General features: G+C 39.5%; 1 protein-coding gene across 2 annotated transcripts in view; it reads right to left on the bottom strand.

The window, feature by feature from the left end:
* Window positions 1-27,203, bottom strand: part of NR3C2 (nuclear receptor subfamily 3, group C, member 2) — a 359,380-nt gene extending 332,177 nt beyond the window's left edge. The window contains exons 1-2 of one of the 2 annotated variants that reach the window (XM_011956685.1): window positions 27,043-27,203; window positions 17,642-19,400 (exon numbers count right to left, since the gene is read on the bottom strand). In XM_011956685.1, the coding sequence (XP_011812075.1) occupies window positions 17,642-19,398 (1,757 nt within the window). In that variant the 5' untranslated portion in view covers window positions 19,399-19,400; window positions 27,043-27,203. Of the gene's footprint in view, window positions 1-17,641; window positions 19,401-24,695; window positions 25,051-27,042 lie in introns of those variants that run through there. The other variant, XM_011956695.1, reaches the window with a different exon arrangement.
* Window positions 27,204-27,377: the final 174 nt, after the last annotated feature.

The raw sequence follows: 27,377 nt of genomic DNA, 5'->3' as shown, positions 1-27,377 counted from the left end.
AAAACCCACAGAGCAAAAGCTCTCATGGGCCTTCCCAAAACAATAATTCCAGCCCAGTGTTTAACAATAATATAAAATCAGCAGATTTTTCATAGCTGATTTAAATACCTAACGGGGTTTCTTTTGTTTTCATTTCTGTTGTCCAAAGAAGATACTATATATTTTGCAATCACCTGCTTACCAGTGCTTATATTTGAATAGCATTATATATTTAGCGATGTTTTAATGTGTGGGGAAGAGGGAGAGATTTCTGACATTTTTACTGGCTTCTCAGGCTTTCCTCTAAAGCACAGGTCCCTATAATCAGAACACTAGACAACAGGGTATGATCAGTTATGAGTTGTATGCCAAGTAATTTGTTAATAATATTGATGTTTGTGAATGACATACTGTTAAAACAGAAACACAGAAAGGGTCCACGATTCTTCTGATAATAAAGCCACTCTCTTGTTTGCATTCTGATGATTTTCATAAGTGAGAAAAGAGGCAGAAATGAAAACCATCATAGTATATCACTGTGCAGTCTATCTTATCTATGTTATAGTCCATAATAAGCAGTTCTTACTGAGTCATATTTTTATGCTGAGTATTGATTTTTATGAATATCACAAAAACAAAACTTGTGCCATTTGCTTTACTGCCCACACACACATACCCACACAATGCTTTTCAATCAAATCCACCATGGAGCATGTGATATATGTAAATGTTAATCTTCATTTGTATTGCTCTAAAAAAAAAAGAGTTTAAAAATCACTAAGATATCTTCATGATAATCTCTATTTTTGAAATTCAGAGAAGAATACAGTTCTCCATGAAGGCTCTCACAAGGACACAAAGAACTAGAAGAATTTCCTCTCTCTAAAATAATGTTAGTTTGAGGTTGAATTTATTAATACTACATTGCTAATTCACTTCAAAATGGAATCTCTTAGGTCATACTCTCATATGAATAATTATTTGCCCATTGTAGTTCCTATTTATACCTATTCCTCTATTTCAATTTTAATTGAAACTAGTAACAATCAACAATAATAAGAACTAAGATTGCTATTGAGCACTCTCAACATGCCAGTAATTTACACAGATTAGCTCAGAAAATTTCTCAATAGCATAGGAGAAAGGACTGTTGGTGTCACTATTTTACAGAGGTGGAAGGAAACTCATTCTCAGAGAGGACAGGTAACTTGCCCAAGGCCACACAATGAGCAAGTGGAAGTATGACCTAAAAGTTGGCTTTCCACTCCTCTACATGTTCATTTCTTACATTTTCTCCCATTTACCAAGATGACTCTGACTCCTGATAATATCCTCCCTAGAGGATGCTATGTCTTTACCTGCCAACATCTACACACTCTTTAACCCTCATCTTTTTCAAATATATCTCTAGCCTGTTTATATGGGTCACCTGGCATTCTCTATTTCACGGTTGTTTTTCTTTCTTTCTTTCTTTCTTTTTTTTTTGCCTGGATAGCCATCTTGCATAAACATTTACCACGTTATGAGATGTGAACAAATGCATAACTTAGCACCACTGGTGAACAAACAACTGGAATTGCATTTTCAACTATAAATGTTCTATTGGTAGTGGATCACGATGGTCCTCTTCCTGCTACGTAGTTATATTTTAACAACGACCAAGAGGAAGGGTTCTTAATATGGGGCCCATGGGTTCATGAAATGTTTGGTGAAGGAAGGGGCCCATGAATCTTCTGAAGCTATAAGCAAAATTACATGTGCAAGTATGTATACCGTCCTGGTGAGCAGGTATAAATTTATTTTGTTAGTAATCCGCCCATATTCAGAAAAGATTATTTGCATCAAGAATGTCACGCCCTCAGTGAAAGGGCCAAAGAAGATATGATATAAAATACTTCTTACATACTCTTAGGTGGATAATGATAATGAGCTGGATAGTCTAGAGCCATATTTATTCATGGGACCAATTTAATGAGTTTTTAGAATAATATTAATGGTAACATTCTTTATGTATCCGTGACTTGATGATCAATCTGCAGTGCACTGTTTTGGAAAACATTCTGATTACCACTAAATTTTCTCATTATTAAAGCATCTGTAAATGTATTCTGTAAAAGAAACTATCAGATCCTCCCTCCCAAAAACATGTTGCTTTTGCCCTTTCCAATCACTAATTTTCTGTTCTCCACCAGATCACAATATTACTACAGATAGTTCACTTCAATAATAATAAAGTCTTACTAATGATAATGCTTAGAAAAGCAATGTGACCAATCTACTTAGATAGGGAATAATTAATGAATGACTGTATGATCAGTTTTTGAAACTGATGTAGGGTACAGTTTTGTTTGGCCAGACCCTTTGAAGACACATCTTCTCTTAGTCCATAGGGTTGGGTGAGACCAAGCTCCCACCTCCTACATGCTTCCATGTCCACTCACGTGAGCACACATGCAACACCCCTACTTAAGGCTGGACAAGGGACCAATCAGAATCTATCAAGAAAGGTTATTCCTTTCACCTAAATAACTAATGAAAATAAAAGCCCAGCGTGATACTGGCCAGAAAATATAACTGAATGAAAAGAGAAAAGCCCTAATAGATGGAGACAAAGAAATTTAGGACGACACCATCTGAAACCGAGGATCTAACCAAGCCTGAGGTGTACTTCTTGAATTCCCATTTGTTTAAGCCAAGAGATTCTATTTTCTTTAAGCTAATGTGAGACGGGTCCCTGTGCTGTTTGCAAACCAAGAGTACTGACTAATTATATTACATTCACTTATAACCATCACATAATTTTATTAATGAAATCAGTATTTAATTTCTAAGTGTTCCCACCCTATGTTCTCAAAACATTATTTGGTACCTCCAGAATAACACCTACCACAACCTACTTTGTAACGGGATCTTGAATGTATCCAGATAGGGTATTCCTAAAACTGAGGACTTCCTCATTTTCCATTCTGACCACATACCCAGTGACATAGTTTGGATCTGTGTCCCCACCCAAACCTCATGTCAAATTGTAATCCCCAATGTTGGAGATGGGAGCCTGGTGGGAGGGGATTGAATCACAGGGGTGAATCCTTCATGAATGGTTTAGCACCATTCCCTTGCTGCTGTCTTGTGATAGGGTTCTCATGAGATCAAGTTATTCAAAAGTGTGTAGCACCTCCCCACTCCTTCTCTTGCTCCTGCTCCAACCACGCAAAATGCATGCCTTCCACCATGATTGCAAGTTTCCTGAGGCCTCCTCAGAAGCCAAGTAGATGCCTCCATGCTTCCTGTACAGCCTGCAGAACTATGAGCCAATTACCTTTCTTTATAAAATACCTAGGTTTAGGTATTTATTTATAGCAATACAAGAACAGACTAATACACCCAGGACTAGGCTTTGACCAAGTCAAGTGCTTATATAAATGCCTGCTGAAAGAAAATCAGTACAGAACAGAGTACGTCTATGACACTATACTTATTAGACAGTGCAGCACCTCCCTATTTTTAGGACTCAACTACCCTTTTTATTATAATAAAATATACTAAAATTTGCCATATTCACCCTTAAGTGGCATTAAGCACTTTCACACTGTTGTGCAACCACCACCACCATCCATCTTCAGAACTCTTTTTTGGATTAAGTGCTTTTAATGTACACTGTTGCTTGTTATAGGTTCCAAGGAGTTTACTAAGTAGAACTGGTATTTCACATAGCAGTGTAATCCTCTCTTTAAAATACCCATGTTTTCTGTCTTAAAATAGTCTTTCTTTCTTCTTTTGGGCAAAGCCCAGGGAAGGGCACTCCCCTTTTAAAGCCGAGTAACTGAAATATCAAAAGTATCACAACATTCTAAGAATAAGTATGATGAGAAAACATTTATCATTCTTCATGGATTCAACGCCTGGAAATAACTCAGCTTGCTTAATATCAGTTACATTTCTGGAAGATACTGACAATGTACTGACTCTGACAGTCATGGACATCTAGCCATTTTCCCCATTAGTTTTAACTTGTTTTATGTCTAGTTTCATTAAAACTCTCAGAATACTAGATTTATTTATTCCTGCTAGAGTAAAATTGGCAAGAATTTAACTTTTTAAAAAAGCATACTTCAGCATTATGAAATCATAGAGGCTAGGCCATGTTCACAGAATTCTATTCTTTACCTCTTCCATTCTCAGGTACTGGCAACACATTCAGCCTTCAAAAAATGCACAGTTCATGAAATTATACTCTCTCATAAAAATCTTTCATTTGTTAAATGAAAATTAGCTCAAAAATAGGGGTAATGGACATCCAGTAGCCACCCACGGATCTGAATGTTTCTGAAGTCATACAAATGTAGGAGCTTTAGGTTTTCACAGTGAAAGGTTGCTATGCTTATAACTCCTCCTTCCTCTACTCTAGGTATCATTAATTTCTTCAGTTTCCTAAAAAACACTACTTAAGAGGGGAGAAAATGCTATTTTTCACCTTACACATAGCAACCAAGTCCAAAATACAGGGTTTATGTCAATGAAATTATCATTTCTACCACATATAGAAAGCCCAGAATGCTTTTAGAAGTCTCAGGGGAGTAACTCACATGTATACTTACCTAGATTGGGTATGAAAATGACAGGAAAATTGAGGAAAAAAACCCTTTGTATCATATGATCATAAGTTCTTTAGTCATACCTCAAATTTCCAAGAACAAAAGCCTCTCAGGATATAATTTCCATTTCAAAAAAAAAAAAAATAGTGAGAATCCAAATTGGCATAAACTAAAGAATATCTGCTCCCATTCCATCTCTATACCCTGAAACTTTGCATCTAGAATCTCAAACATATCGGAAAAATATTTTTTAAGTAAATAAAAACCCTACCACGTGATGGAAGAAAATAAGCACATTTCTACTTTTGGAAACAGTACTGTGAATTCAAACACCAGTTACTTGAGGACACAATTAATAGACTTTCAAACAAGCCTAGATCTTGTATGCATATCAAAATCCATATGTCACTATTTCTAATTCATTTACATAATCTTTCACCAGTTTGCTTTCCAACTCTGCCAAACCAGTAGTTGGCTCTTCCTGTTTCCATTTCCCGGGGGTATTTTTTTCTGTAGTCTAATAAAAAGTATTCTATTTTTGTATTGAAATGATCAAGTTTTACCTTCATTCAAACAAAACTATTCTGCTCCTCTTCTCTCACATTAGAGCCATAACTCTGCTTAAAGTTTCTCCTTGTTCCTATAAACTCCTGCGTTTTTTTTCCCTATACTCCTTGGCAATCTACTTTTTGTGGTGCTGTTAACACACATGGTTTAGTAGTGTACTGGAAAAGGAACAGGTTTTGGGTCCAATAACCTGGCATTCAATGATTCCTTCCTTTAAATTGTCTCTAGTATTTACCTCTCGCTCACCACCGCAATCACCTGGGCTCCTATCTGCCTAAATTACCAATGTGATAGCGTCTAGACTGTGCTTTTGTCTCAATCCTTATTTTCTCCTTTGCTTACCAGGTTCACCTTTCTACCCCCTTTTATGTCATTCCTGAATTAAAAAAAAAAATTTTTAATGTGCTATATTAACTGTGCCCAGAACTTCATTTCAGCATTCACTGATGTCTATAATCTAGTTTTCCCCAACTACCATTAAACCCATTCAGGCAAGTTTCATTTGTCCTGTCTAGCACTTGACTTGCGCTGTTACTTATTCCTTGAATATTCTCCCTATTTCCCCTCAAATACTACCAATCTTCAAACATCTACTGAAATCTTCACCTCCTGTATGAAGGTCTCCTTGACTATTCCAGCTCACACAGAACTCTTCCTTTTCTAATCTTTGGTGACAACTTTTATCTCCATCACACAATCAAACACGTAATTGGCAGGGAGGCGGTGCGGGGGAAGGCTGTATACACTCGTGTGAGCCATCTTCCCCAACTAGATGGGAATATAGTAGGGACATTTGGTTTGTTTCATATTCTTTTTTTTTTGTTCACCGACATTAAGGACAGAGTGGGGACTAAATAATTTGAAAATTGCCAATTGTTATTATTATTTTTGAAACAGAGTCTCTGTCACCCAGGCTGGAGTTCAGTGGCATGATCTCAGCTCACTGCAACCTCCACTTCCCTGGTTCAAGCAATTCCCCTTCCCCTGCCTCAGCCTCCCGAGTAGCTGGGATTACAGGTGCACACCACCAAGTCTGGCTAATTTTTTTTGTATTTTGTTTTTTTTTTTTTTGAGACGGAGTCTCGCTCTGCTGCCCAGGCTGGAGTGCAGTGGCCGGATCTCAGCTCACTGCAAGCTCCGCATCCCGGGCTTACGCCATTCTCCTGCCTCAGCCTCCCGAGTAGCTGGGACTACAGGCGCCCGCCACCTCACCCGGCTAGTTTTTTGTATTTTTTAGTAGAGACGGGGTTTCACCGTGTTAGCCAGGATGGTTTTTTGTATTTTTAGTAGAGATGGAGTTTCACCATGTTGGCCAGACTGGTCTCAAACTCCTGACCTCAGGAAATCTGCCTGCCTTGGCCTCCCAAAGTGCTAGGATTACAGGCGTGAGCCACCATGCCCAGCCAGTCAATACAGAATTTTAAATATCTATTGTACTCTTAATTCCAGGTCTTCTACCAAAAAGTTTACATTAAGGTACATTGATAACAGAACTCAAAAAGATGAAAACCACACAATACAAATGGGCAAGAGTAATCAGGCATGAAAGGAAGGCATATGAATGGCAAATAAGCACATGAGAAGATGTTTGGTGTCTTTAAGACATTAGGAAATGCCAATTTAAACCACAATGAGATATCCCTACACATGTACTATAATGCCTAAACTTAAAAAGACTATCAAGTGTTGGAAAGGATGTAATGAACTGTGCCTCTAATACACTGCTGGTGGAAATATTAAAATGGTACAAACACTTTGTAAAACAATTTGATGGTTTCTTAAAAATTGAAATTACCCCTACCGTATATTCTAGTCATTGCACTCCTAGTTTTTTACTGAACAACAACAACAAAAAATAAAGCATATGTCTATGTAGATATTTGTATGTAAATATTTATAGATCTAATTGAAGTAGCCAAAACTAGAAACAAGCCAAATGTCTACCAACAGGTAAATTGATGAATAAAATGTGATATAGCCATAAATAGAATAGTACTCAGCAATAAACAGAAACTACTGAAACAAGCAATGATATGGATGAATCTCAAGTGCATTATACTGAGTGAAAGAAACCAGAATCAAAAGCTACATAGAGTTTATAGACAATATAGAAAAAAACCAAAATTATGCCAATAGGGCACATACAGTGGTCACTAGAGTTGGGAGTGAGGAAAAGGATCGACCAAGAGAATTTTAGTGAGTGATAGAACTCTCCCGTATCTCGAATGGGTGGCGGTTACACGACTACACATTTCACAAAACATGTAGAACTGAACACCAAAAAGTGAATTTTACAGTAAGAATTAAAAATAAGTAACCTCATTGTGCAGACTAAGAGTGTAAGTCATCAATTAGCTTGGAATACATCATCACCAACTACTGTATTATACTGAGATGAGAAAAAGGAAGAACAGTATTTGTTAATTATTTTGTGGAAAATCCTAAAAATATGCTGACAGAAGTCAAAACAATTTTTTTTGCTAAACTCAGTAGAACTGTCATTTAATAATTTTATTAATATTATATAATCACCAACATTTAGTCATGCCAGACACATACCCACTCCCTCTGCTAGTCAATCCATCCATTCATTCTCTCAATATTTACTGAACATCAGCAACAGACCTGGCACTGTTTCAGGTACGGAAAATGGACAAGTAACAGGCCAGAGGAGGTCCTTCTCTCAGGAGGCTTACATGCTAACTAGCAGAAATGAAGTAAAGAAACATCATTCTGACAGGTACTGCTATGAAGACAGACAAAGAAGGTGACGTGTTAGAAGGTAGGGGATCACCACTTTCAATAAGACGATCAAGGAAGGCCTCTCTGAGAGGGTGACATTTGAACTAATCCTAAGTGACAAGAAAGAGGCAGGAAACCAAAATCTGGAGGCAGAGCCTTCTTGGCAGAGGCACCAGTAAGTACAGAGGACCCCAAAAGGAAGGGGGCTTGGTTTGCAGGAACCACAGAAAGGTCAGTGTGGGGAATGAGCAAGGAGGAACAGATACTAAATACAGCAATCAGGGCCCTGGTAATTTAGGGCCTTATAGACCCTAAATTATGTTACTTTCTGCTGCTTGCAATGAGAAGCCACCAGAGGGCTTTAAACTATCAGCCACATAATCTGATTTATGTTTTTAAAAGATCCATCTGGCTGCTGCTTTCTTCTTCTCTATCTCAAATACCTGTTTCTTCATTTGTCTTCACTATGGGGTGTTAGGCAGATCACGAATACTGTCTCTGTTCCAGTTTTCATATCTGTAAAATAGTGACGCCAGTCACCAGCAAGTACCAAAACTCTCATAGTTAAATATTTAACTCTGAGGCTGACTGCGGTGTCATTTCTATTCTCACCTTCTCAGGACACTGCCTCATCAATCCTCTTGTCTCTCTCACATTTTCGATCTCAGCACAAGTCCATTGCCCTCTTCATATTTCACCTGTCGAACAAAATCCTTACTCTGAAACTGCCATTTCTTTGCGCTACCATCTCTTCCCTTTAACCACTTTTGCTTTGTCACCAAAACAGATGACAAAGCAAACATACTCCCAAGAGTAAGCACTGTGCCTTCGCCCCATGCCCCAGGTTCTCCTCTTCAATGCTCATTTACTCCTTAGCCAATTACAATCCAATCCAACCCCTTCTTGACAATCACCAACACCCATCTGTCAACAGCTCTCAGGTTCTATTCCTGGTCTTCCGAACCCTCTCATCAGATTTTGTACCACTATCTCCCACTGGAAGAAAAGGATAAGGTAACAAAGACAAAAAGGCAGGATTCTATTCCCAGCTGTGTTACTAGCTACTTTGTATGATACTGGAAAAGCCATGTTGTTTCTCTGGGCGTTAGTTTCAGCATCCGTGCCCACAGCGGGTCAGATTTCTAGATAGTCTTAGAGTCCTTCTATTGGAAATTCTAAGACTACTTGATTCTTCCCTTTGGCATCTATGACTTAGCATGATCTTCGTTCTCTACATAATTCTGTCTCCTTTATTAGGATGTGTTGCTCATCTTCTTAGTGGGGCACTAGTCCTCCAAGTTCCTAACAAAACACACTTTAAACTGTACTTGAGTCACTATATACATTCCCTCCCTGGGTAATATTACTTTCAATAGCAAAAACCACAACTACTTTTGCACCAACCTAACAGCATCCACATTGACTCCCTCAATTGCAATTCCTATGAAGAGGCCTCCCTGACCTCCAGACCAACATTGCCACCTATATGAAGAATATTTCCAATCATAGGTAGCTCTGGCACTTAAAACTCATGTAGCCAAGGTAACAGTACTTCTGCTCCAAACCTATTCTTGACCTCTTCATTTCTTTTTTTCTTTTTTCTTTTTTTTCTTTTTTTGTTTTTTGAGACAGAATCTCGCTCTGTCACCCAGGCTGAAATGCAGAGGCACAGTCTTGGTTCACTGCAACGTCCACCTGCCATGTTCAAGCAATTCTCGCATCTCAGCCTCCTGAGTAGCTAGGATTACAGACACAAACCACCATGCCTGGCTAATATTTGTATTTTTAGTAGAGATGGGGTTTCACCATGTTGGCCAGGCTGGTCTCGAACTCCTGGCCTCAAGTGATGCGCCCATCTTGGCCACCCAAAGTGCTGGAAGTACACGGTGCCTGGCTGACCTCTTCATTTCTCTTAATTACTCACCATTATCAATGAGAGTTAAGCTCACAACATGATGTTTTTGCCAAATTTCCACATACTTTACTATTTCTACTCAAATATCAACTCCTCCCCTTCCTCTTCCTTAACAATGTAGTCCTAAAATTATTACATAAGGCACAGCAAAGTAGGTATCCACAGAGGGGAAAGGGGGTGGCCAACTGCGGTGGCTTACAGTTGGGTCTATCAAGCCCAAGGGTGGCTCGGAAACCTGATGTGGAAGGTCAGAGTCAAGCAGAGACAGGAGGGCACCTGTGTGTTTGTGTGGTCTAGTGGAGGGTGTCCGAGCCCCAGCAGGGTGACGACAGCCCTGCACGGGAGTCTGTGCCTAGGTGGGATAACGAGGTCAGCCATAGAAACGGAGGGTGTCCCTATGACCCAGAATGTGGCATTAGACTTTAATCAGAAAGAGGAAAATGTCTTTAGGGATAGGGACCCTCCTTGAAGAAATGGCCAATTCCAGATCTAGGTCAGGAAAAGTACAAGATGGGCCTAAAGCAAGGATGTACTCAAGGAATGATGGGGACAAGGCAAAGGGACACAGAAACCACCCTCAACGGGCTTCCATTGGCTTAATAAGGAATATTCTGACCATCAAAAATTAGGACAGTAATAGTCTGTAGGTAACTCACTTCACAAAACAAAAAACAATGATGCCATGCCGATATACATAAATACGTGAATAAACAAATGCTGATGACGAATGGGGTGCTTACACAGCTTCAAAGTACCTTCCACAAAATATATTATAATCGCAAAAGGAAAAGAGTAACTTTATCATGGAGAAACCCTGCAAACAGCACCTGAATCAAGTGGTCTAAGTACAGTAATAACACAAACAGAAGTCACATGCCACCTGACAGGACGCAATGAGAAGAATGCACAAAACAGAGCTGGGAGTAGAATCCTGCCCTTCTGTCTTTCTGTTATATTATCCTTCCATTCCAGCAGGAGACGGTGGTATAAAAGCTGATGCTAAGGTTGGGGAGACCATGATATTCCTGCCAAAGGTACATCTGTTGAATCTAATCATGAGGAAACATACCAGAAAAACCAATGGAAATACTTTCTACCAAATAACTGCCCTTTAATTTTCAAAAGCAGTATCAAGTCATGAAATCTAGAAAAGACTGAGGAACTATCCCAGACTAAAGAGACATGACAACTAAGCACAACACATAATTCTGAACTGGATCCTTTCGCTATAAAAGGAATTACTGGGACAAACTGCAAAACAGTAGACGCTAGTAACTTACCCATACTAATTTCTGGATTTTGATGGTTATATTCTGGTTATGTAAGTGAATGTCCTTGATGATAGGAGTTCTCTGTAATATACATTTTTGTAGATCTGTGATTATTTCAAAATAAATTTTTACACAAAAGATAGACACTTACATAAGCTTTTTCTGTAGTATCTCAAACCTGTCCCCTTCTTTCTATTACCCCCTACATCCTTACTCCAGACAGTCTAGCTCTCATCCTTCTACACAGCCGGAATAATTTCTTAACAAGGCTCTTTATGCTCCAATCCACCCTACAAACACGCTGCCCAATAAGGTTTCCCCAAGTGCACTTCCTCTCCTGCCATGTCCTGCTCCAATATTTCCATAACAACTCACTACCTACCAAATTAAGTACAAATTTCTTAGTGTAAGTTTCAAGTTCAACTCCCTCTAGTTCCAATTAGCCTCTTCCAGGTTTTCTTACCCCCAACACGACATCACAGCCCACCATGCGGCTCAGCCACACTCAGTGTTTTCTCCCTATCTCCAGGATTTTGCTCATAGAGCTCCCTCCTCCAGTAAGTACTCACTCCCCACTCCCTGCAATATTTTCAACACTAAGTGTAAATACCAACTCTGATCATCCCCCACCTCCCCATTTTCCAAGACTTGCCCATATAGCCTCTCTCTGCCGGAATATCTAAAGTCAATTTTGTCACTTACGAGCCAAATTTCAGTTTCATATCACAGTTTTTGTATATTTATCTCAAAAACTCCTAATATATAAGGTGAATATTCATTACATACTGATGAAGTATTCATCAGACATGAAATTAAGTCATGGCCACAGTTATGAATCCAGATGGCCAGCTATTATCTCATACTCCCTCCCTAAGGTATTAACTTTTTAAGCATTCAAATTACTTTTTGTTTGTCCTGTTTCCTTCCTTAAACTACAGTTTTCTATTTCTAGCATAAAATACAAACAATTTCTACCACTTTTCTACATAAAAATTTTGGCCTTAGCCATACCACCATCGATCATAAATCCAGAGGTTTCCAGAGCATAAATTAATTAAGTGCTTATATGTAATTCCATTTTAACTTCATCATTACCTTACTATATAAGGAACAAAATAAAACTTTTAAAACTAAAAACAAATCCTATACTTCACAAGTTTAAAACCGGAGACCCTAATGTTTTAAATGAAGACACTATCCATTTAACATGCTTATATTTTTCCTCGGTTTTCATTAATAAATGTTGGAATGTTATCAAAGATATCCAAGTTAATGACTACATTTAAATGTAATATTTTTCTCTCAATTGAATTTAGTAAATGAAACAAAATGATATGTTGTTTAGCAGTAGGGGTAAATTTTTATCAGCAAATGAGTAGTACAAAACTAAAGCAACAGCTGAAAGTGAAGAAAAAAAGTATTATTTTGCAGAAAAACATAATGACATCAAAGTATGAAGAGAAGCAAAGTGTTGCTCCTAAATTAGTGGTGATCAATATAACATCTGCTATTACTCCAACATTCTAAGGACAGAAAAGGTCAGACACACCTAGAATTACAATATTGCAAAAGGCAATATTGAATATTAAATCTATAAGTGATATCTCCATAAGAACTTTACATTCAAAAGTCTAAGTCCCTAGTATGTCGCTGCTATGAAAACTGCATTAAGTTGAATAATTTGAGGTTATCTAACTGAAACCATGGCTTTTATCTCAGCACCATTTTTAAAGTATGGTGTAAATAATAAACCAATATTTTACATGATAAGAGGCAGACATACTGACATATAAGCCTATGATATTTGTGATGTTTAAAAATAAAACTCACAAAAGTACACTGTACATACTGATTTGTGTATTATAAAATGCTTAATTTTTTTATTATCACCACTCTTCCCTGAAATATCATAAGTGAATAAAAAATGAATATCAGGAGAAACAACTCTCATTTTTAAATAATTTATAAAAATATTTACCTGGTGGAATTCTAGGTACATTAGCAACTTCAAAATCAAAATATTATGAGACACATAATAAGTAAAAGAAAGTTACATGTTTTCATTCCCAAATGACCTAAGCAATGCTATAATGGATTTATTTATTAGAGTAAGCACCAATACAATCTCTCTCTCTCAGACACACATCCCACCATTCTTTCATACATTGCATTACACAGAAATATTTACGTCACAGCTGCTTATTCTGAAAGTTTGGTAAAAGGGCAAACTTTGTCACAAACTCCCCAAATTCTGATGCTTTGGTTTGTCATACGATGTGAGTTTCAAGGAAACTTCAGGGGCAATTGAAAAATAAAAGAATACATATAGGTTATTTACTAAACTGTTTCATTCTATTGTGAAAAACAAAATCAGCACATATTAAGATAAATACCTAATTACTTGTCTTGAAACCTACCAGAATATGCCCTTTGAAATAGTAAACTTTACAGTTAAAAGTCTAAGTCAACGTTAGCCCTGTGTTACGATGCTATCAAAGTGACTATGACTATCGCCATAAACAGCCAGTGTTATGTCAACAGAAATGCCCTGTTTCCATGAGGAATTGTGTAAATAAAAAGAACAAGGAATTCATAGTAAGTTTCAGAGTTTATTTTTTTGATCTGGTTTTAAAAAAACACAACTGCTCCTCTTTTAAGTGAAATCATAGATCACCCCTCCTCATTTTTACTTTAAAATGGTAAATGGAAACGATATTTTTCTCCCCAGACTAACCTGAAAATCATGAAGCTAGATTTGAGACTACAAAATACTTGAAACTAGATTAACAAGTTATGTTAAAAGATACTCTATTTCAATTCTTCAAAGGAAATTACACTAGTAACTCTTGAAGCACATTAGTGATTAGCAAAGCAATTAGTTCAACTTAATCACTTTAAAATGAAGAAACTGAGGCTCAGAGCAGTTTTGTTGATGTCCAAGCAGACAGGGGAGTTCTAATCTACCTGACACAACTAGGTCCAGTGTCCATTCTAAGGGCTTTACATTAAGCTTTGTCAGAATTTACTTTACAATTTGGCACTAGACAATCCATTCACTGGAAATTATTAACAGATGACTTTCGTCACCACTCTCATGGAATGCCCACAGACTGAAATAAAGACAACACACACCTCACAGCCATTACTCATTTCTGTCAGTTTAAAAAATTAACCTGGGCAAGAATCATTTTTCCTATTGGAATAGACACTCCTTCCTCAGAATAATATTCAGTAATGCTAATACAAATAATGTAATATCTTCTTTCTTCATTAACCTCCAAAGGGTGTATAGAAGAGTAAAAACCAGCAGTTCTCAGCTTCTGGATCTCAGAATTCCTTTTCATTCTTAAAAAGTATGAAGGATCCCAAAGAGCATTTGTTTATGTGAGTTACAGTTATTGCTACCACACTGGAAATTAAAACTAAAAATAAATTATTTAAATTAAAAATTAGAACTAATATTAAATTAGTTTAAATTAAAAATTAAAACAAATGTTTTAAAATCATTTAAAAATAAGTCATTACTTATTAACATAAACAATATGAAAACTGTTTATGAAACAATATTTCCCCAAACAAAAGTCCTTAGTGACAAGAGTGGCACTGTTTAACATTTTTGCAAGACCACTGTCACACTTAATAGAAGACTGCTGGATTTTCATTGCTACCTGTGGTGCTATGTTTTTCTTCAAGTATATAAAGAAAATCTGGTCTCATATAGATATGTTGTTGGGAAACGGAAAGAATATTTTAATGGTCATTTCAGATAATTGTAGATATGAATCTTTGATATTATACTGAAAATTCACACTGAATAGTTCCTTAAAGGTTAGTTTCAATGTGGAATCTGAAACAGTATCAGTGAACTTTTCCTACACGATTATATCAAAATCCATTGGTCTGTGTTCCATTTTGAGTGGATATTTGACCAAAGCATGATTTCTGACTGTGTGAACTTCCTTGAAAAGGTCTCAGGAACCCTCTAACCACGATTTGAGATCTACCAGAAAATACTGTAGTTCAAGGTTCAACCTAATGATGAAGGATACTATTAAACCTAGAAGCAGTATACCCTGCCTTAATCCTTTATGATATTTAATTCATTAATCTATTCAACATTCCCCAAAATGAGTTATCATCATATTTTAAGAAATAGGCAAAAAGGTTGGGCTTTTTGTTCAAAATAAGAGACTAAGGATGATACTTGGAAGAGTTTAAATACTATAACATGCAGACTGAACTCTAGAAAAACATCAAAATTTCCTCTGATCCTTGAGCTTTTACTCTGATAATCATCAAAACAAATAGGTTTGGATACTATTCACCAAGAAAAGCTGTAAAGAATCAGTAATCTATAAGAGATGTCAAATCTCTCATAAAGCTTTAAGTTAAAGTTTTTAGGAAATTTAGCTGGCACAAAACCAGTACGTATATAAGCAGAATGAATCCTTATTGACTGTATTAACAAATACATAAGGAATTTTGGAATACTCAAAAGGAGACACAAGACAACACTTCCTGTGCCCACAAATGCGGGATAGGCTCAAGGTCACTAATTCATACTAACATGTCTAAGGCTATGCATGGGTTCTTGGACCATCAGGAGGGGCTTCATGAATTGAGCAGAAAAAGTACATTTAAAATAGTAGAAACAGGGATATAGAACAAACATAAGAGACAACTAATCATTTTAGCTTACTGCATCTGTAACATTTCTACCAGAAACATCATTATTCAAAGAAATAGTTTTCAAAACTAACAAAGCATAAATAGAACTGTAATAACAAAGGTATAGTGCATAATCATTTTTTAAAAATGAGCTTAATCGTAAGAAATTAACAAATATTTAACAAACACTTAAATATTTTAAGTATTTATAAGATTCTGGGGAATTTCATATAATGAAGGAAAAAAACTAAAAATATGAAAACTAAAAAGTATAAAACCGTTTCATAATAGCTAAAACATATACAATGCACACTAACATATCGAAAGGAATTCAAAGTATTTCTCATAAATTAACTCACTTAAATTGTCTAAACTACCTTTGAGATGGGTACTATTTACTTCCTTTATACAGCTGAGAAGACTAAACAATTAAGTAGCAGAGTTGGGATTTCAACCAGGCATGCTGTTAACTACCAGGCTATACTACCTCATACCAGTTTACTAAAAACATCTTTTACAAAAATATTCACATCACACGAAAAAATTTCCTTCTCTAAAAGTAAAGCAAAGCAATAGCAGTAAAACACAGCTCAGTTTGGTTCTGATGGCAGCCATGCTACCTCATGACTTGTGTTAGGGCTTATAATTTAAAGAGACAGCATTAGAATATGATTGAATAGTTCATACTATGGGGAAACTATAAAAATGTATCCGTCTCAATTAAAAAAAAAATGTATCCTTTATGAAATGTTTGCTTCCATAAAAGCAAGAAAAGCAAGGTTTGAGGCAGTGACAATGAAAATAATGCATAAATTAAAATTTTTGCTTTTGGTTTGGGAAAAAAACAGAGGAGGAGAAAGCCACAGCAATACATGTAAACCCTGTATCCTGTTAATGGGATGGACATATTCCCCACAAGATAATTTTTAACGAAATAAAGGAAAATATCCACATAGTTCTGGATGCCAAAGGAATGAACTATACCAAGGAAATCTATTCTTTATATAGTCCATAAAGGAATAATTTATCACAACCATGTAATAAAAACAGTACTGAAGCAAAGTCCAATCCAAGTATTCACTGTATAACTTAGAACCACCCTTTATAGTCATATCTAAAACCTCTTCCTTGTTTTTTCTAAATATATACAACATGATATCTGCAACAAGGAAAGCCAAGAGATATTTTACAGTAAATAAAATATGTCTTCTTGCAGATCTGAAAAGTTATAAATATACCAATTCAAAACTGCAGTGACATATTTCACTTCCAATATAAGTAAGAAAGCAAGATTGTCCACTTAGTAATTTTAGATATGCTGAGTCTTTAAAAGCCCTCAACAGTTAACGAAATGATTTATTTGTATTGAAAAACCACAACTTTCATATAATTAACCTACCCAGAAAAGGGCAGAAGGGAGGGAAGCTTGTGAGTAACAAATACAGGATTCAATTTTATTTTTCACAACCGATGAAGTGATGATTAATAAAGAAAGCCATAATAAAAAAAAGACTAAGACCACAAATAAACTACCTTCAAGCAACATTAGTCAACCAGCAAACAGCTAAAGGAAAAAAAATCGAGTATTCTGCTAAATTACTATATTTACACAGTAACTGCCAGTAAAACATAAATTTTCTAAACACCTAAAACAGGCAATGGGGAGTGGGAGACACCTACATATGCCTCTTCAAAATCAACGTAGATATTTTCTAAGACATTTTAGAACGTTTTTTTCCTCTACTTCAAAAAAATAACATTATATCAACATGCAAAAGGGATCATATGACCATCCTTAAAACAATAATCTGAAATGTGTTTAAATTTATCGACTGTAAAGATAATGCTAACCTTCAACATGCATAAAGCCATGACTTCCAAAAAAATGGAGAAAACCAACTTACCTTGATACATTTTCTGGAATGTATTCTAAGACCGGATACCCATCACTTCTTCTAGACGACAGGTCACCATGTGATTTCCATGACTCCACTAAAGTATTGACAGGAGGAAAGGAACTCAGGTGTTGGAAAGATTGGTCTCTAGCCGATCGCGATAAAGATATTGTACCCTGAGCACCAATCCTGTAGTGGAAGGACTGTCCACCTGAATTCACCCCAACAATGGCAGAGGAAGGGATGCTGGCCTCCGGGTAATAGCTCCCATCATCTGGTTCTTGTTTAATACCCACTGGGAATCCGCTGCCTTCACAGTTACCATCAAAGCCGGGCACAGGTGGTCCTAAAATTCCTGATAGGGAATAATAGTCTTTATCATCCATAAAGGAAAAATACGAGCCATCCATAAATGGAAATGGGTTTACTGTTGGATTCCCTTTAAAAGAGGTGCCCGAACATGAATGCTTGGTTGATTCTTGCTTTATTGGTACTGAGAATGGAGAATCTGAATTTATTTTGCTATTTCCTCCTAGACATGAGCTGCTAAAAGCTCCATCTGGTTCTGGTTTTATGTACTGGACAATATTAAGCTGGCCAGTCACACCATTTGAGATGGCACTCTCTACTTCCTCAGTCTTAGGAAAAGGGACCTCTTGAGCACCTTTCTCCTGTGTGTCTGGACTGGGAACCACATCCCGTGATGTACTGGATCCAGCAGAGGTGCCAGAAGCAGTGTAGCTGAAGGCATTGTTTACAGGGCTACAGATAGATCCCACAGTACTGGCTGCCGGACTGGAAAGCGTGGATCTGTTATTAGCGTTGGAAGGGCTGGAAACAGAGCACCTTGAGTTGTTGATATTTGCAGGGCTAGACACAGAGGATCTCAGAGTGACGTTATTGGGACTGGAGACTGGAGATTTTACACTGCAGTGACTTGGAGGGCTGGAAAGTGAGGATTTCATGCTACTTAACGGACTTGAGAGAGGAGAGCCCACGTTGCTAGCATGTGCAGGGCTGTGCGACCTGGAGCCTCGATTTTCAACATTAGGAGAGCATGTCAGAGGAGTTCCCTGGGTGATTGGGCTGTGCACTGGAAAATTGCCAAAGCTGGCTGTGGTGGAGGACACAGAGTTGATTCCAGCAGGGCTGCAAACTGAAGATGTCATGTTCAGAGGGCTGCAAACAGACGGGCTTTTCTCATGACACATGATAGGGCTTTTAACAATGGCGCGCATGACGCCACCATTCATGGAGCTCCCAGAGTCAGACATAAATGATCTCAAGGGCCTGTTCACACAACTTAGAGTGGAAGGACGATGGCCATTTCCTTTGTAAAATTTCACCAGCTGTTCAACATTCTGATAAATCTTAGCTGGACTCATGCTTCCTTGCTGGTTCTGCTGTTCATAGGAATAGTCAGCATCTCTTACAGAATCCATATATAAACCCATGGACTCAGCTACAGTTGCTGAAAGTTCCTTAGATTCCAGCTCAGTTTTAATATCAGCTGTTAAAATCCCAGGCCGATTATTGTCTTGCTGAAGGCAAGGGAGTAGTTCGTGTTTTTCTTTGCTGCTTCCTTGAGTACTGTTGTTTGGAATAGCACCGGAAACACAGCTTACGTTGACAATCTCCATGTAGTTATTCTCATCGGTCCTCTCTGTAGGTCCCAGGGAAGAATGCTCCACAGCCTGAGAAACTTGACCCCACCGTCTTTCCATATCTAGACCTTCAGGGAGACTGTGGTAGCCTTTGGTCTCCATCACTAACAAATAAATTTACATTAAAAAATTAGAGTCAGTTATAGCAATATTACTCTAAAAGAAATTCTAAAATTGCGTTTACTGAGCCATGAAACACCTTCTACTTATTATAAGCAACATTTCTAGCCAATTTAAAACTGTTACCTTTTGGATGCTGACATAACAGAGTATTGACTACAGCTTGTCCAGATGTCAGAACAAGAGAAGCGATCATATAAAACTCTTTTGGATCTAAATAAAAGTAACATGTTTGCTATAATACAGTCTTTAGAGTCTGCAAAAAATATTTACAAATGTTAACTTATTGGACATTCAAAGTAATTCTGGGAATTAAGGCAGGCAAAAAAAGGAAACTGAGGACTTAGTGAAGTGGGTGGCTTGCCCAAAGTCAAAGACATATTGACAAAGTTGGGTTTAAATCTCAATCTTCTGACTCCAATGCCTTTGGAGTCTATGGATCATATAGAAGCTGCCTTCCATATTTAATACATGGCCGTGTTAAAAACAATATGGAAATGTAATTAAAGTTACTCTTTCCAAACACAAACATACCAAATGAGTTATCATAGAAAAATAATTTGTGATTTTTTTTTAGAAGTAAGACTTTCTTAAGATAGACTAGTGATGAAGATAATTTAAACTCAGTTCTGAAAAGTCAGGATCTATATATTCTGATTAAGATGGTCCATAGCTCAGAGGTGCTGTATGACAACTCAGGAATGTCTGGTGTCTTCTCTGTATTTCAGTACTGGCAAGGACTTTGACATGCACCCTGACCTGTGCATGGTACCAGTGCTACCTCTGCTAGAACGACTACCAACAATCAAAAATGTTTACTCTCAATGGTAAATGGAGAAGTCTGAGAGGAGCCCTGAAAATTTAAGCATTCGTTCATTCATTCAACAATATTTATCAAGTGCTTGCTACATCCTTGACCTTAGACCAGTCAGTGAATAGGTAGTGATAAACAAAAGAGACACAATCCCCATCCTCAAGCAACCCATAAGGTTGTTTCAGATATACAACCATATCCATGTACTCTATAGATCAATTTACTTCACAGATAAAATCATCATAATAGGCTATATTGATATAATTCTTACTCATATAATTTAATGCAGTATATTAACTCATTTAACCTTACACACAACCCTGAATGACTGATAAAAGTATTATCCAAATAATACAAGTGTGAAAACTGAGGCACCGGGCAAACCACTAAGTGTTGGAGCTACAATTTGATAGCAAGTCTCTCTCTCCATCAGTTTCTCAATCTTGGCACTATTGACATTTTGGGCCTGATGATTCTTAGCTGTGGAGGTCTGCCCAATGCATTGTTAAGGTGTTTAGCAGTATCCCTAACTCTACCCACTAGATGCCAGTAGCATTTCGCCTCCCCAGTTGTGACAACTGAAAATGTCTCCAGACATTACCAAATGCCCATGGGGGGCAAAATCACCCTTGACTGACAACCACCACTCTAAAGAAACACATCTTAAAGGAAATTAACTCACTCACAGTAAAATTTTATTTTTACATTTTACTATTTTAAAACTCCTAAAATCTGTATTATGCAGTTTTCAAACATTTCGAAGTCTGTAAACAATCTATGGCTCAATAAAAGTCCTGATCTAAAAGATGCTGTTTCTGCAATTCTATACACAAGCTTTATTTTAGGCCTCTCATCCTTTCCCTTCTTTGCCACTATCTTGACCCTGCCTACCTTCCCTTTGTTTTAAAAAACAAACAAACAAACAAACAAAAAAAGGAAATCCTTTTGTTACAGAACATGTATTAATTAACATTGAAAAATAATGCTACTAAATTTGCATAAGATAAATCTTAGTTGGACTCATAAGTAAATTTGCATTAGATAGCACAAAGCCCTATGAAGAAATTTAATGTCCAAATTGTCCAAGTATTATAATTACCTCTTACTTTTCTGTGTTTTACACTAGAGTTTCAGTTCTGAAAGGGCAGAAATGATCAATTTCATTACAGTATCCCAATTAGATAGATCACAAAAAATTTTCAACTATTACAATATCAATACTCAATTTCCAAACATTAAAATCTACCAATTATGTAGTATATTTTCACTTAAAGAACATCCTATAAATTCCTAATCAAAAATCAATCACAAAACAGTAGGAAATAAATAAAATTACAAAGGTTGAGGTAGTTATCTATTAATGGTAATTCCAGCCAAAAGATTTGGTGTGGATGAAAGCCAAGTAAAAGTTGACAGAAAACTGAACTAAAAAACAGTGAATTGGGATCCAAATAGCTAAGACTGGCCTTTTATGCTTTACTAAAAAACCATTTAGTCATAGCTATGTATTGAAAAATAGCAGTAAATATTATGTGCTGCTTCTATGTCTACCTAAGAATATTCTGTCTTCCCCATACTAAAGATGAATGACTATATAGCTAAGGTATAAATGGTTCAGAACCAAATTCATTAAACACCACGATTAATATGTCTATTTGTATTCAAAACTGAACATTTTCTGCACATGTCACCCCCCACCCACCCCCAAATTCACATTCACTCTCTTGGCAAACTGCACCACAATCTAACCAGATGCCTGGAAGTTACTCTTGTCTCAACAACCTTACCCAAAGGCCTTCACTGGCACACTCTGCCTCACTCACACAGCCTCATTCTCTTCCTGGTCATAGACAAGTGGGCTCTCTGTCCTGTGTCTGAAGGGGGACCCTCACCCAGACCTCTCTCCAAAACCCATTTTCCAAACTGTCTTTGGGAAGGGTGGTCACTCTTGGCTTTTTTGGTTTCCCTATATAAATTTGCATACCAAAACCTCTGGGAGATTCTGTTTACTTTTTAATCCAGCATTCTTCAAATAATTTGACCACTGCACCTTTTTCTCAAAGAACATCTACTAAGATTCTGCACTTTTCGGCACTCTGCCCTAAAGCAAGAACCAAATCCCACGTTTGTGAGGCTACAGAAGACCTGAAGAGAATCTATATGGGAGATGATGGGCAGCAAAGACAGTCTTAAAGCCCTGGACAAGGTAGCACCTTAGCAGCTAACATCATACAGCTGATCACAACTCTCCTAGTCCTGTTTGGCTAACCTTGAACTCCCTTAATAACATAGAATAGGCTGTATTTCACCACATGATTGACAGGATTCTCATTAAGGAATTTGCAAAAGGTTTTGCTGAAATCTAAATTACTTTGTTTAAGGTATTCTGGTCTACCAACCTAAGGCACCTCTCAACAAAGGAAACAATACAGATTGGCAATAGTCAAACACAAAAGAAGACAAGACATCTAGCATCTGCACAGCTTCCACGCAAACATTTTTTTAAGATCAGATATTTTTAAAAATAGCATTATTGAATTATTTTACGTTGAGTCTCCCTAGTATTTTAATTAGTCTTTTCTGTAAACAAATAGGTCCGGTTAGGAATTTATGTCCTATGTCATCCAGGAAACCGAGGCTGTCTTTTTGGAACTGGCACAATGACCATGGCTTGAGCAGAATTTCAGTCAACCCGTACTTACTAGTGAATACTGAAAATACTAGTCGATGAATATGATTCTCATAGAACTTAATATCTAGAGGATAAAGAAAAAGTTTTTGTTACTAAAGTATAAAATGAAGCTGATAGAGGTATACAAATCTAACAAAAATCAGGCTTGCCTGCCTCACAGTGGAAACCATACCAAAGATTCTCTTAGGAAAAATGCAAAAAAATTATGAACTTTTAATTTTCATGCAAATGGGCCTCACCCCGAATCATAAAAAAAAATTCACATAAGGAAAAGCACTGGTGGAGGTGCTACTTTAAGCCATACATATGCTCTCAAACACAAAAGAAATGCTATTTTCACAAAGGAAAACCTTAAAGTTTTATGTTTTACAGTCTGCGTTAAATTGCCCTTTTCCATAAGGAAGTACTTTTTTCATGAATATTAACAAAGATCCTTGCGAATTTGTATTTTATCTGGAAACACTTTCACTTTTAGTATCCCCCAAAACCCAATCTCATCATGATGGAAATGATAGAAAAGGCATCATTTTTAATATTTATTTCACTATAATATGGCACCTTAAAGACTAACGCTTAAGAATCTCACAATCATCTCTAGGCTGCATAGTTGTGAAAGTTCACTATACGTAACTATTTTTTGTCATTCCCCACTACAGAACTATCAGGTTCCTCTCTTTTATAGATGAGGTAAATGATAGAAATCTGCCCAAGGTCACCTAAGAGAGCGGGAGAACCAGTTAGAACTGAGCACACCTGATTTCTATTCACTCACCTAATTTACCGAGCCACCTGATCTTTCCAAAAATCGCCAAACAAAACTATGCCTCCCTTAAAGGAAAAAGCTCCACTTTAAATTATTTTTTAAAACTTCTCTCAAGCTTTTCCACAATAGCTGCCACAATGTCAAACATAAAATTAAAACTTCACAGCAGGACTTCACAGATGGAGAATGCTGTTATCATTACTATGTAAATATCATCAATAACAGCACCTAGAGAAATGGCAATACAAAATGTTAAGAAGCAATTTGGTGCCTTTAAAATTCGGCGGTTTCAAAAGCTCGTCTGCTATCAAAAGTTTTCCTAACTCCTATGTCATAATAAATAATTAAAATTGATGGTGCCATAAACCATTATTATTTAAACCTGGTCTTTTTAAATTGAGTAGGCAAAGCCACGCACCTAAAATTCAGTAGCAGAGTAAGGATGCCACCAAAAGAAGCTTCGTCCCTTCTCCCTTGCCCTAAAAATTCCAATTAATGCCATAGGAAGCGTAGCCTGTCTCAAGAGTTTCGCGAATGCTAGGGAACGGGAAATGCACGAATTTCCAGAGCTCCTTTTATACAGGATCTATTAGGATCTATATCTCCTTCAACTGCCCTTATCCGCTACACCTGCGCTGAGAATTGGGCGCTTCCGCAATTGATAAAGGAAAGAAATAGTATTCAAACGTCCTTTAAAAATTGTACAGGGAAAATGATCCGAAATTCATCTTCGGGGAAAGGGAAGAGTGGTAGACCTCCCACTGTCAAAGGCAGTTAAAAGCTGCTAGTTAGAGGGCATTTATCCAAAGTGGCCAAACTTTCCCAAAATAGTCCTCTGGCGGCCAAAGGGGGAGAAAAGTGGAAAACCAAAACAAAACAACAAGCACACAGCACCATACTGACTGTGCCTCCGGATTACGCAGCCACTTCTCCCTGCAAAGTGCACGCTCCCGCGCCGCGGCCGCACGCTGAGCAGGGCAAGCTTTGCCCTGCCGCGCGCCCCTACACACCTGCCTCGGCCGGGGTCCGTCTGTCGCCGTCTACCTGTTGCAACACTTGACACCGCCACGAAACCCCTGCTGCGGAGCCCCCCTAAATCCAACCACATCCAGGCCAGCGAGTGCCGCTCTCCCTGCAGAGGGAGAGCCCGAGGCAGCAACGCTCTTGCACCCAGGTGACTGACTGCACGGGCTTCCTCTGAGCAGCCTGAAGTTGGCTCCAGTCTCCCGGGCCCAATGACACCCCGGGCGCGGAGGGGCTGAAAGGAGGGGGCAGGGGCAGGGCCAGGGCGGGCAAAAAAGGGAGGGAGAGAGGGCGGGCGAAAGCCCGGAGGGGGAGTGGGCCAGCTGGAGGGCTGGCCCTTTTAAAAGCGGGTCACATGTCCAGATAAAGTTCAGGTTGCTATCCCGCCCCCCTGAACCCTTCCTATTGGCCCGAAGAGAAACAAGGCTCCACGCTGCACGGGTCTGGCGGGCTTCTTATTGGACAATCCAAGCTGTCAGTCACCAGGCGGGCGACATGACTGATACAAAGTTGCTGCGACACAGCCTGGACTCGGCAGCTTCCTTAAAGCCGCAGCCGCGACAGGAGCTTGGGGTGCCGGGCGGTGGCTACATCAGGCGGCCTCCGCACGCTGCCCCCACCCCCATCGCTTGGCCGCCTAAACTTGCTTACGTCCACCCTGCTCTCCTTCTGGCCGACCCCAGGATATCTGGAGAGATGTGAAAAGTGTGGGGACGCGGAAGAAGTCGGTTTTTCCGCGAGCAAAGTGTCGTCCCCTCACGCTCTCCACCTGCAGCGCCAGGTGAGCTGCAGCCCAGACCCTGGCGCCGCCCAGCAGCGTCCGCGCGCGGGGAGGACTCTGGGTGGGATCACCCGACCCCCGAGGTTCCTCTCTCAGCCCCTTTCCACTGTCTCCAGAGTTACCTCTCAGCAGAGCAGCAGCAGCCTTCGCTGCCAGCGAGCAAGACGATCACGTTCCCACTCGATTTGAATGTACTTGTTTTAACCGTGCTGGAAGAACCCTTTAAACACAGCCTTCCTCCCATCCCTTAGACCCCTAACCAAACAAACAAACAAAAAAGAAAAAACAAAAGAAAGAAAAAGAAAAATGAAAAAAGTGCCAGAGTCAAGAGCTGCTCCTCTACTTCCTTAAAATTTTGTCACTATACTTACTACTTTAGTATTGGATTTTTCCACTAGTTCAATTTGAAAGGAAGCTTACCATCGAGGATATTCACGTTATAATGGGTGGAGGGGGTGGGTCACATAAGTGGGAGAAACAGGCAGGAGGGGGGAAGGAACCAAACTGTTTTCGAAGGATCGGTTGTCTGCATGAGGAAATTTCGGTTTCCCTCCAACCGCCCCCTCCTCGATTCTCCTCCCGCCCACCCAAATGTTGCAGTTACTAAGCAAAAGGATGGGGTTCTTAACTTTGATTTCTAAGGACTTTTAGGCTCCGCGTATAAGGCCCCGTTTTAGGCTCCCCGCTGGCCCGGAGTCAGCATCAGTGACGTATACACCTAAATCTGGTCCCCGGCCCTCGGCGACCCACAGCCCGGCGGCGGCAGCTGTGCGGCCTCCCGCCTTACCCTCGCTTAGCGCCCGCCAAAGCCCGAGGCTGGGGGCGGGGGGACACCCTGTGCCCAAAGGCCCCTCCTTTCCTTACAGTTAGTTAAGCTTCGGGATTCCCGACCCCTAACCCAGGGAGACTTGAACTCTCAGCCGCTCCAGTCGGGAACTCCCTGGAGAAAGGGGCGACAGCGGCGGCGCCACGAGCTGCTCCTGACCCCCGACTCTAATGCTCCTCGGTCCCCAGCGCGGAGCTGCCCCCGCCGTCCCCACAGCCAGGAGTCCCCGCCGAGCATCCCAACTTTCCCAAGGGACCCACCGTCACGCGCACTCTCCCGTCCCTGCGAGCCGGACATCCATCGCACCCCGGCAGAGCGCTGGCGGCGGGCGGGAGCAAGGGGAGTCCCGGACCTAGAGCCTGGGCAAGAGAGGCGGCGGCGGTTCCTCAAGCGTTGCCGAATTATTCATTATTAAAGGAACGGACGTGTCTCTTTTACTAAGTTTTTACCTCCTTTGAGGAGGGCCGGTCTTGCCCTGGATCTCAGCTTCTTGCAAAATCTAGGTTAGAACCGTGCAGGGGCAGCCGCCGCGATCGCTCGCCCGCCACCCAGCACCCTTGCCCCAGGGCCGCCAGCGGGCAACTCGTCTCCTACCCGCATCCCACCTCCGCTCGCCAACCCGCGCCCTCTGCCCTCGGCGCGCAACCTGCCTTGCCCGGGGCCGCCCCTGCGCTCTCCGGGCCCCCTCTCGCCGCTGTCAGCGCAAAGTGACTGTCGCTGCACTCACCTTTTCTAGGACATGGTGGGGAGGCTGGGGCGGGGGAAGGGGGACGGCGAGACTCCCGCCGCCGCTGCTGCCGCCGCCACCAGCAAGTCCAATATTGGCTGATCGGCGGTGAGGACGGAGAGGATGATAATCCCAGCAGTCGCCCTGCTGACGGTGGGTAGAGCAATAGTGCTGTTACCCTACAAGAGGCGGCGAGGCAGCGGCGCCAAATCGCGCAGAGGGGGACGCGGGCACCCGCCCCCACCAGCAAGTCCAATATTGGCTGATCGGCGGTGAGGACGGAGAGGATGATAATCCCAGCAGTCGCCCTGCTGACGGTGGGTAGAGCAATAGTG

This window comes from Colobus angolensis, unplaced genomic scaffold (genome assembly GCF_000951035.1).
Source record: "Colobus angolensis palliatus isolate OR3802 unplaced genomic scaffold, Cang.pa_1.0 Scaffold111, whole genome shotgun sequence".
NCBI classification, from domain to species: domain Eukaryota; kingdom Metazoa; phylum Chordata; class Mammalia; order Primates; family Cercopithecidae; genus Colobus; species Colobus angolensis.
This window is presented reverse-complemented; position numbering and strand designations above follow the sequence as displayed.